This window comes from Cicer arietinum, chromosome 6 (genome assembly GCF_000331145.2).
Source record: "Cicer arietinum cultivar CDC Frontier isolate Library 1 chromosome 6, Cicar.CDCFrontier_v2.0, whole genome shotgun sequence".
In the NCBI taxonomy this organism is placed as follows: domain Eukaryota; kingdom Viridiplantae; phylum Streptophyta; class Magnoliopsida; order Fabales; family Fabaceae; genus Cicer; species Cicer arietinum.
In genome coordinates, this window is record NC_021165.2 from 8989135 (window position 1) to 9001552 (window position 12418).

The 12418-nt window shown below is 29.5% G+C and overlaps 1 protein-coding gene across 1 annotated transcript in view; it reads right to left on the bottom strand.

The window, feature by feature from the left end:
* Nucleotides 1-5415, bottom strand: part of LOC101501398 (homeobox-leucine zipper protein ATHB-14-like) — a 5733-nt gene extending 318 nt beyond the window's left edge. The window contains exons 1-17 of the mRNA XM_073370580.1: nucleotides 4889-5415; nucleotides 3750-3909; nucleotides 3545-3660; nucleotides 3368-3458; nucleotides 3168-3263; nucleotides 2955-3068; nucleotides 2768-2851; nucleotides 2510-2665; nucleotides 2345-2419; nucleotides 2155-2261; nucleotides 1853-2042; nucleotides 1469-1657; nucleotides 1298-1378; nucleotides 1047-1181; nucleotides 416-850; nucleotides 182-331; nucleotides 3-16 (exon numbers count right to left, since the gene is read on the bottom strand). Coding sequence (XP_073226681.1) covers nucleotides 3-16; nucleotides 182-331; nucleotides 416-850; nucleotides 1047-1181; nucleotides 1298-1378; nucleotides 1469-1657; nucleotides 1853-2042; nucleotides 2155-2261; nucleotides 2345-2419; nucleotides 2510-2665; nucleotides 2768-2851; nucleotides 2955-3068; nucleotides 3168-3263; nucleotides 3368-3458; nucleotides 3545-3660; nucleotides 3750-3909; nucleotides 4889-5106 — 2411 coding nt within the window. The 5' untranslated portion in view covers nucleotides 5107-5415. The remainder of the gene's footprint in view (nucleotides 1-2; nucleotides 17-181; nucleotides 332-415; nucleotides 851-1046; nucleotides 1182-1297; nucleotides 1379-1468; nucleotides 1658-1852; nucleotides 2043-2154; nucleotides 2262-2344; nucleotides 2420-2509; nucleotides 2666-2767; nucleotides 2852-2954; nucleotides 3069-3167; nucleotides 3264-3367; nucleotides 3459-3544; nucleotides 3661-3749; nucleotides 3910-4888) is intronic.
* Between the last annotated feature and the right edge of the window lie 7003 nt (nucleotides 5416-12418).

Consider the following 12418-nt stretch of genomic DNA (forward strand, 5'->3'; position numbering starts at 1 on the left):
GTAGATATGCAAATCCCTGAAATAAATACGTGTTTATGTATATGTTATTTCTATTTTTAGACCCGGTTGAATAAACAACTTAATTAAATGATTATAGCATAGAAGAACAAGATAAAATAAAGGAAAACTGTGAAGCTTTTCATCAAAACTGGGTTGTGTGAATTTACTAGTAAAAAATTACCTGTTGCATTATCTTGGCGAACTCGAAGTAGATAAACTTCTTGCCAGCTTCATCAAGAACTTTATCAAGCATTATGTCTTGAAGGGAAACTAGAGTTGTTTCAAGCATGTCAAGTCCAGCTTGGTTTGCAAAGGTGAAAACAGGTGATGCCTGCAAAAAGAATTCAGTCAAACCACTACTTAATCAAAGTAGATTCAGCTTAAATAAATAGAGATTTTAGTTGATTATTATTACATTTGTTTTAATAGAACAGCACATTATTGCATCTGAATGGTGCCAAAGCTGCTTCAAGATTGTATCACTAGCCATGGACTCGACTTTAAATAGCTCGGCGCTGGTGTGGATCCTGTAGCTTCTATAGATCCATTGTGCCAAAGTAAGAGCCTCTGGTGGACCAGAAAGTGACTTCGGCCCCAACTGTGTGAACGGAGAGGGAGATATTGCCATGGCAACCCTCTGAACAGATCGCACAACACTGCGGACATACTGGCGCGCCATTGCAGCCACATTGTCCCGCAAATGGTTCTCGAATGTAAACTGGAATGCAATTGTAAGGACCGACCTAATGTTGTAGCTATTCAGATCACCTTCACCGGCTTGATGGGAATTACCGGATCCTATTTCAAGAGCTGATGCCAAATCTAATGTTCTAGTTGCAGCAGGAGCATCCTGCATAGCAACATAAACAGAAACAAGGAATATTGTTAAGCAAAAAGGCATGAATCAAGTAAAACATCATGATGTCCTATTGTGAATTAAAAGCAGTTAAAATGCTAAATGAAACAGAAAAAAAATCAATCTAACATAATATTTTCCTGAAAATGTTCCTACAAAATAATTAAGTTGTTGAGTAATGTTACTGAACTGCTTTAGGATCCAACGGTATGATGCGGAAGCCAGAAGGAAGTAAGAGAGCATCATCTGCAAATGATTCATCAATAGGTGCAAACACAAGCTGCGCACATGCTCCAACCGAATTTTCATCAACTCCACTGCACAGCTGCAATTTCAAATATAATAATTTGGTTAAAAATAATCAACCACAGAGAGGGTTACAATTTACGGCTCGAATGAAATGAGGACTGATGGCGCAGACATATACACAAATGACTTTACCTGCAGAAGATACATATCGCGTGCCAAGGCCACATCTTCGGGAGAAAACGCATGACCCTCTATACGAACTACCTCCAAGAACTACATAATTAAAGTGCATGGAAAATGAGAATAAAAATCAAGAATATAGAATAAAGTCATCAATCATTACTCATTGAAAAAGATAAATACCTCTTCATGCTCTAGAGTATGTGCAAGCGGTAAAATGACTTGGCTGCTGGGGAAGCCACCGGGTCTTGCACAGGGAACTGCAAAAGGACTGGCCTTAAGGCATGTAGCAGAATATGCATCAACCCCATAATCAGCCCACTCTGAACGATGCTCCCTCAAAAAGCGAACAAGCAACGCAGGAGGAACATTCTGCAAACAACAATTTATTTAAGCATAGTGAAGATATAGACACTGAAAATCCAGAATATGCTATAAAGGTATGATAAGGAAGTGTTCTTGGAATTCATTAAGCATAGTAATGCATCATAATGAATTCAAATTAAATCCAACAAAAGACAATTTCCATGATTATATAAAAACTAAAACACGTAGCTTTATAAGTACCTTGAGCAGCATTGATGCCTTAGCACACATGACGCCACCTCCAAAAGCTGGGAGCATTGATGCATTGTAATGAGAGCCAAAATACTTGTTGGGAGACGAGTTTATAGTTATGGTCACATCTTCCACACCATCATTACCGATCAAAGACCAACCATCGTCAACAAATCCATTGATAGCATCATTGAACCCTCTAAAATTCAAAACATAAATAACCATCATATCAATCGATAAGGAAGTCAAATTGATAAATCAAATGTTCAACTACACAACGATTCTAGGCACAAAGTACAATAGGGCTTTACTTGCTAAGTCTCTGACTAAATGTCCTCAAGACAGCAGGTTGACGCCCTCCTGCATAATTAACTTCTCCACTTGATTCTAGTGCAATCTGTTTTATATGCCGCAAGGCCTGTACAAAATATTATGAAATGCTTGTTAACAAATGTCGACATGACCAAACATGTAGACTGTATAACTTCAAATAAATCTTACAGCAATAGTCATTTTCTGAGCCAAGAACTTTGATGATTCATAAAGTGGCCTCAGTACTTCAGGAACGCTACAAACCTACATCATAAACCAAGCTTACTTACTTGAGAGAACACAGCTCAAACATGGAAATTTTGAAAATGATTCGAGTCGCGTCATCTTCCTTACATCTAAATCGACATGATCAACAATGTGAACAATAGATCCACCACCATCACAGGATCTAATTAGATAGCCACTAGAAAGCATTTCAGCTCTTACAAAGTTCAATGTAGGAGGCCCTATGGGACCACCTGTCAACGAAGTCAAGGATCTCTCACAAATCTGCAAGGAAAATAAAAAAATGAAGTCACTTTGTTGCGACAAAAGCTAGCAAAGAAAAAAGCTAGTAAAGAAAAACACAACAATCAATATTCTTCTCAGTACCACAAGGCTTCCATCTTCCAAACTTCTTGTGTATCTTAGCGTCCAAAAGTCTCGTGCTGCTGCCAATGTAGTAGGTGCATAAGTCTGGAAAAAAATCAAAATTTAAATATCAACAATACAAGAAAGTTATCAGAAAGTCATTTACATTGCATTTCAACTTCTTTTGTAGTTTAAATAAATATACAACCTGCATGTACAATAACTCTATTGTGCCACCATTTCCTGTGGGGACTATGCTCACTACATCAAGGCATCGACAGTCACGGTACCATGACGGACGATCTTTAAGAATCTCGGCAACCTGATAAAATTAGTATGGTAACAAAGTCAATAAACGCAAAGTTTCATTATCAACGTAGATAAGAAATCTACATTAATCATGAATAAAAATATCACGTACCTTTGTGGGCTCAAGGCTCACAAGGCCACAGGCTCGCACTGCTACCCCACTACAATCGCGGGAAACAGCAACGATGCCAATAGAATCCGGACCAGGCTACATAAAGTCGAAAACATGACAACGAAAATATTTATAACATACTAAAAAATAAATAATAACATATGCAATGATCATGAAGAATTATCGAATAGGTGACATACCTTCATCCCAATAATTTGGACCCAGTTGACAGCAGTTCCAGTAGCCTTGGCAAGGAACTCTGCCAGGGTCTCCTCAGCTATTGCAAGAAGACTGAAAAATAAAAGAATTATGGACTCGTGACGTGATTTAACAAATATATAATGAACAAACTTGTTATCATACACGAAGTTACTTACCCAGCTGGGTTGTTGGCATCCCATTGGGAATGCTGAGTTTTTGGGATTGGCTGTTGGTTATGACCAGTCATTACCACAGACTCACAGCTATTGTCTGTAGTAGTTGCAGACGCTTGCTACAAAATCGGTAAATAAAAAGTCATCATCAATACTAATACAATAGAATTGATGATAAGAGAACACAACGAAATCGAGTAGTACTTACGGTCTTAATTTGTTGTTTCATGAATCCATTTCCATAAACCAACTGTGAGACCTGCTTCTGCAGACGGTCGTTCTCTTCCATTAACAACTTATTCATTGCAGTCAGCTTTCTATTTACTGTCTGCAGACGAGAGGCTTCCTTGCGCTGCTTTTCGCGACATCTATACAAGTAAATTGACAGCAACCACTTTAATAAAAATGAGGATATAATGTAGAAGACTACAACCAGTTCAAAGTGATCCATATTTCCTACTCAATTTACTTTTACATTGTTAAATTCATTCTTAGAGTTTCCCAATTAAATTATATTGTACCTTAACAGATCAGGATACCTACAATTAGACTAAAATTATAATGAGAAAAATTATGTGAACAAAACAAACTTAAAAAATAATTGCAAGTCAAAGGTATAAATAATTAAATGTAGAAGGAAAAGTCATCAAAATAAGCTGTCATTATCCTTAATGTAATGCATCCAAAACCAACAACCCCAAATTAAAAAAAAGGGCAAAATAATTATGAGAGCATTTCTGTTGCACCAATTTTCACAAATCATCATATAATGGCTTAAATAATGAGAGTCTGAAGAAAGCACATGATAAAAAAAATATGAGTAAAAGTGAATGACTCTGTCATTATCTCCCATTTAAACTCATCTCTCAACCCAACAGAAGAAAAATCTCTTCTTCTGAGAAAAAAAAATTAATACTAACAACTATTTATCTCAAATCTCAATATCTAGAAGGAAAGTGACAAAAAATGTATCAACTTTCACATTAGATCTTTTTTACAAGAAGAAGAATAAGTTCTTCTCTTTCTACCAGGTAAGAATATTCCTCTAAAATGAACACTCACAAAACAAAAAATATAAAAAAGAACACTTTTCATAAAAAGAAATGCAAAAATGAAAACCCATTTCTGACATTCCAAGTTACAAAGAAAACAAAAAACAAAGGTAAATTTTTTTTTACAAATATGGTAGTTAGGAGAGATAACACATTTCAACAACCATTTCTTGACTAAGAAACTCATAACACACACACACACACACACACACACAAAAAAACATTTTTTTTATAATGGTAGTAGTTTTAAATTCAAACGAAAAACCATTGTTTATTAGTTGTAACTCTTGTTTACCTGCGATTCTGAAACCAAACTTTGATCTGTTTAGGTTCAATATTAGAGAGTATAGGACACTCCCTAATGAGTTGTTGTCTTTTGGAAGAAGTTGGCTTAGGACATTCAGCATAAACTCTCTCCAAAGCTTCAACTTGTTCAGGTGTATACCTAACATACTTGCTACTATCCATTTGTTGCTGTTTGTTTGATGAATCTCTATGCATACAAAGTGCCATAATAACAATAACCCAGAAAATGTTTTAAGGAGAAATGAAATGGAGTTTCAGAAAAAACAAAGCTTTTGGTCTTCTTCTTCTTTGGATAGGCTCTCTTCTACAAGAGAGCCTTCACTATCCTTCATCAGTTTTTTCTTTTTGGCAATGTTTTACTCAAAGGATCCAAACTTGGAAGAAAGATTGTGTTGAGGAATGAGAAATGAAGTAGGTGCTACTGTGGTATGGTTTGGCCTTTATTTTACACATAAACCGAGGGAAGAGAGAGAGAGAGAATCCACGTACAGAAAGAGATGAATCAAAGAGATTTTTGTGTTTTTTTATGTATGTGTTTTTGTTTTACGAGACTAAAAGTGGATAATACTAGTATTAAGCGTTAATAACAAGCAAAGAGATGTGTGTGATATTAAAATTTGGATTTTGTGCCCAACGAATATTATAGTAATTTTTATTATTTATAGTATTAAATGGAAGAGGTTGGAATATACAATAACTATTTGTTACAAATTATTTTTAAAAAAACAAAATTTGAGAAAAAGAATCTAAAAATAATTTAAAATATAAGTTGTTTTAAATTATTTTTAATAAAAATAATTTAAATATTTTTTACTATTGTTGACAAACAGAAAACATTTTTTTAGTATTTTTTAAAATTTTTAATAAATAATTTCTAAATTATTTACATCATCATAATTATAATACAAGAAACTATGAATGGCATCTTTATTATGTATCTCAAAAACTTTCTCCAATTAGAGTTTGGAATGCTTTAGATAATATCAATGGATCTCTATTCATAGAGATATAATTCATGGACAAAACAACTTTAATAATTAAATATAATATCAATTCAGCCCATTTAAAATAGGTGATTAAACGTATTAATTAACTCGAGCAATTAAGTAGTAGATGATATTTGTATTAAAAATTGAAATAAAAGATGATATGAAATTAGGGCGGTGAACAAATTTAGAAGAAAGAGAGAAAGAAAAATAAATGAAAAGACATACTATAGCTCAAATTAGACCTGTCAACAACAGCACAACAGAATACACCAGAGACCTTTTTTAATAAAACAAATGATGACTGACACCGTTTCAATTTCAATTTTACTATTTCAGTTTACAGACTCCAATTTCAATTTTTTAGGGATGATGTGACGTATAGTAATATTTCAATTTTTTAATTAAAATAATAATAATAATAACATTAATATAAATATTTAATATAAAATAAAATTTGATTGGTCAGTATGTGACACATTTGCTTTATTTCGCTCTTATTATATTTTATATTAATATTAAGATTAATTTTATTACTAAAAAATGAATGTACACATTAATTTATTATATATCCCTTGTTTGTTAGCAGGAGAAGGATATTCGTGAAGTGAGATAAAAAAGGGATATTGATGAAGTACATATAGTTATAAATAAAAAAATGGTGATGTGGGATGGCATGCATGAGCATGAGCATGAGCATGATGCGGGAGATGGATGGATGGTGATGGTATGATGAGAGAGAAAGTAATGTAGGAGAATGCAGGCGTGAAGGTAGCAGACAGGAAGATATGGACAGAAACGTTGGGGATGGTGCTTGCTTGTTGCTGTATAGACTATAGTGTATTGTTGGGTGTAAAGGTTACAACTTTACAGGCTTTGACTCTCTCACTACTTCAACCATTTCTTTTTTTTTATACATGTGTCCAAACACTTTTCTTTTTATTTCTTAACATTCTCTCTATTTTTATCACTTACGAATGCTTGCTTTATGTGTTCAATATATTAACCAACTGATTTGTGTATTCATTATTTTAATTTTTTTTTTCGGTAATGTTGTGACAATTTCATGCTGTAAATATTTGAGTTATTGTTGCTATCGTGTCTCCGGATGATTCTTAATAAGTGATATCAAAGATTTTAAGTTTAGTTTGATAGGAAATATGAATGAATTACAATGGTGTAAGAGGAAAATATTGTTGGATTTTATTATAAGATATAAGATGTAAGAGACTATAAACTTCTCAATAATTGGTATCAAAATTTTAGTGGGGAAACGAAAATGGATCTCGGTGTATCGAATTCTTGTAACGAAAGTCTTCTCAACAGTGTAGCCATGAAGTATGTCTCATTGATAAAATAGTGACGGTACAAATAAAAGATGTGAGAGATACACACTTAAAAGAAAGATCGTTGAGTTTAAGTGTAAATAATTAAGTCTCACATCGACTATAAATGAACTAAACATTTAATATATAAATGAGTTGACCCATATATTCATTGTCTTAAAGTTTTATGTGGAGATATTTGTTCGATAAAAAAATATTTGATATGTGTTATTAGTATTGAATTTATCGACAATGATCTGGACAAAAAAAAGTGACACCTAATTTCAATAGGCGACAAAAATGAGTTGAATTGGACTAACAAAGATGGTTGAATTGAGACTAATTTAGCAATACTTTGCAATTCGTAGATGAATGTGGTAACTGAAAGATATTATGCTTATGCTCGGTGGATATTGTGCCAAGATATTTCAAAATGCTCGGTGGATATTGTGCCAAGATATTTCAAACATAAACGTATTTAGAAAAGTAAATTAACATTTGGTCGTCATATTTTTAAATTATTTTACATGTTTTATATGAAATACTCGAATTATACCACAAAAATATAACTACAAATATTCGAATATTAAAAGATTAATATTATATATAGACATTATAGAAAAATATATTGAAAACAAATATTAATCTAATATAGAGATAGAGAGAAAAATAAATTGTATATAAATGGGTGTCGGCCAATTTTTTCATGTCAAAATATATTTCATTGTAAGTATATTAATTTTCACACTATTAGTGCGCATGTGTTCAAGTAATCACTCACAAAATTTATAAGTACTCTTCATGTATATATAAATATATCTTTATTATTTTTATAAATAAACTTTTGATTTAATTTTCTATGTCTATTCCAAGACATAATTGTTTTTAATATTTTAGATGATTTAATTTGACTAAATACTATTCATTTATAATATTTTGTGAGTTATTTTAAAAGAAAATTTTAATTGAATTAATATTTTTTGTATTATTAATTATCTTTTCATAGTTAATTACAAGTTGCATTGCAGACATTTAAATATCTAAATATAATATGAAGATGAACATCAAAATTATTACTCTCTTAAAAACGAATTTAAATATTAATACTTTTTAAATGCAGATATAAAAACAAACACTATAATATTCTATTTTGAGAGTGTACATTGTTATCCTTAATTAATACTATTGGAGTTGTTTGATTAAGGTTTTAGTTTGTTTGTATATTGTTTCTCATTAATAAAACACCTCATAGTATCTAATTAATGGGTTAATGATGATCTCAAAGAGGAGTCAATGGCTGGAGGAAGGATTTTTGGACAATGAGAGTACCCCCACCATTAGGAATCAAGTCAGCCATGCAAAAAAGAATTGCACTTTTTTATCAAAAAAAAACATTGCACATTCTTAATAATAAAATAATAAATAAAATTACAAAAGCAGTGAAACCCATTCAATACCTTCATGAGGGGACCCAAAAGGGCTTTCTCTTTTGGTGGAGGTGTTGGTGATTATCCCTTTTGTCTACATGCACCAAAAGAGTGTATCTTTGTGAATTTGGAGCTTTTGAGATTTGAATTTAATACCAAAAAAGTTATCCTTATCTTATTGCTATTAAAAAATAAAAATTATGTGTTTCAAATGATTGATTGATACCTAATTAATCTCTAAAATACTTTCATCTAAAATTTATTAGACTTCATTTGTATATTTCAATTAAATTTTGAAAATGGTCACAGTATATGTTTCAGTTTAATATATCGATACATTTAATTTTTAAATAAATATTTAAATAGTTTATATAAAAAAAACAATTTTATATGTAAAAAATTATAATAATTAAATATTATCTTCAACAAGTGTCAGTAAAATAATTTTATTTTTATTACTCAATAACAATGAGTATTGAATATTTATTATACAATATAAAAAATTAATATAATATTTATAAACAATAAAATGATATTTTTTTATGAAATTATTCTTTTTTAAATACAAAAGTGAAAAAGTAACTATTTAATTCATATAAATGATCTTTAATTCATATAAATAATCGTTAATTTATTAATTTAAAAAAAAATATATCAAAACATTTTAATTTATAAATGTATAGTAAAATTCCGTTAAATTTAATTAAATGGTCTAGTAATAAACCTAATCTCTAAACTCTTTCATGTTGGATTCATAGATGGGAAAATCAAAATACTCTATTTATAGAATTGTAATGTGGATTCACAATACCCCACCTACCAACTTTAATTTATCGCACTAGAATTGTAATGTTGGTGACTTTGCTTTCATTTTACATCTTTCACAATCTATGTGTTTGTTTTCTTGAGTTGTCAAAGGGGTCCATATATGATAAGAGACAATGCATATACATAAATAAGGAATAGGAACCCCACCATCATAGGTTGCTCATGTCTTTGACAATCTAATTAATCTAATTCTTCAACTAAATAATAGCGAGATTTCATCTACTAATTGTAATAAGCACCAGCCTTAATATGAATTAGAATAGGTTTTGTTTGCTAGCTACAACTAATTAGCATATATAGCTATTTAATATTTGAGAAAATGTTTTAGTAAAGAGAGTTTCTTTTACGTGACATCATTATTAAGTCCATAATTTGGCTGTTATATGCTATCGACATGCATTAACTTATTCTTTCTTTTTATAATTATTCATTTATTAAATGTTATCTTGTTTATATACAATTTATTTAATATGCACCTGCCAATGTAAAATTATTTCATTGACATTTAATTACTATATTTTAATGTCATTTTGTTATATAAGGATATATTGTTGGATTTTTTTTTTTTTTGACTAAATGTATTACAATGTTAGTAAAAAAATTTATACACTTTTAAATAATATGAAATCGTATAAAAATATAAAAAATAATTGATGAAAAATACTTTACTAATAACAATGCTAATAAATTATAGGCTAAATTACATCAGTGGTCCCTTAACTTAATTTCAGGTAACGTTTTAGTTCTTTATCTTTTTTTTTTTTTCGATTTAGTCCTTTATTTTAATTTTAAATGACAATTTGATATTTTATGTTTTAAATTTTCAACAACGTTATCCTTTTTTAAACAAAAATTCAAAATAAAAAATTCAATCAAAACTCATAAAATTATTTATATTCTTCAATATAATACAAATTTCGTCAAATCCGTAACGCAAATCGTCAAATAAACTCATATTTTCATACTTTATTTGATATTATTAGAAATAAAGGACTAAATCGAAAAGAAAAAAAAAGATAAATAACTAAAACGTTACCTGAAATTAAATTAAGATACCACAAATTTAATATAGCCTAAATTATATTAGAAAAAGTATTGTGTGCAATATTGCACAACTATTCTCATTAGTAAAGTATTGACGTAGGTCAAACCACCAACGACATTGATCCACTCCCTTTTCTGACTCATAATTTATTTGAAGTTATAATCAGTGGAAAAATGATTCAAGGAATTTTCTTATTGTGGTGTACCGTCAAATTAAATTTATGCCAAATGAAAAATGCATTAAAACTTAATCAATACATAAAATATAGAATCTATCAAAACAATAACACTAGTTACAATAAGTAAGGAACTGTGGTTGAAGTGTCAAAATATTCAACTTATTACGCATATGCCAAAAGTTCATCAACATGTAAACTTTTCAGGTTCTTGATAAGTTGTTGTGGACCAAACATGATTTTGTTCGTTTAAATTTTTTGTGATAGCTTCCAATTTTGATTATGGTCAATTTTTAAAACAATATAAGAAAGACATAATCAACAACAAGAAACGCGTGGGCTAAAATTATTATCTGTTTCCAAAGAAGAGGAATGCATTACTCTTAAGTTAATTAATCACCTTTTTCTAATGATATTTCATACACTACACTTATATGAGACTATCAGCACAAAATTTTATTTTAGTTTTAAAGGAGATGTAATGTGACTGAAAGTTTATTTTACATTGATAATCAATAATAATTCGTCACATCAATAAAATATTTAATAGTTATTTTTGATTTAAAAACTATTTAATATGATTGAACGATAATATAAAATAATTCTACACTATATATCAATATACAATATTTAAACTCTTAAAATTATATCTTTAAGACTACTCATTAACATTTTTCTAAAATATCTTACGTCAAGTTTTTTTTTCTTATGTTGTATATTTAATTTGAATTTGACTCATCTAAGATGAGTATTTAATAAATTAAGTAAATTAATAGTTGAAATTTTAATCATTCATAATTGATTATGTATGTATATTCAATAGTAATAATTGATTTATTAACAAACAGTTAATATTATTCATTGTATTATCTAAATTAAATTGCTCACTTTCTAAAAAAAAATAAAATAATGCATTGAATTGTAATAGGAGTTCAAGAATATAGACATTCTGAAACATCAAATATAAATTTAAACCATACAAAAATAACTAGTTTATAAAAGATCTAAATTATTTATTATACAAGAAAACATAAGACGTCTACGAAGAGAATGAAATTGTATTGGTAGAAAGAAAGGAAGTAGATGAGTTCCATGAAGGAATAGTTGAGGGTGAGTAGGCCACAAAATCAGAGTAGAAAAGGAATGGAATTTGAGTGAGTAAAAGAGGAAATTGAGTTGTCACATGAATGCTTCACATAGATACTTGTACAATATGTGGACGTGAAGAACAAAAGGAAGTAAAAGGGAAAAGAAAGATAATTAAATTTTAAAAATAGCAAAGACTATGGTAATTTTCAAAGCTTGTGTGGTGTGTGCTTAAATTGGCCCATTTGTCATTGGGCCATTAGTTTTTTAACTAAAAAATAATCATGTATGTTGAATTTTAGGATCAATCTCGACAAATCTCATATAGATTGATTAATTTGAGAGGTTATTATGAGACTTTTGAGAATGTTAGGATGTTGAGATGAAAACTTTTCAATTATTTTTATAGGAAAGGAAACTATAGGAAAGAGAATCCATGAAATAAATAAAAAAATGTAATTGCTTTCTTTTTTAGTGAAAATTTAATTTATATTATAAATAATTCAGACTTATTCCATTAAGAATAAGTCTCAAATAAATATTTCTTATTTGATTTTTGCACCATATATCTCTTCACAGTATCTCATCTAATGTTCTTACAAAAATTAAATTAATAAATTGTTAATTATTTATTTTCAGTTAACAAA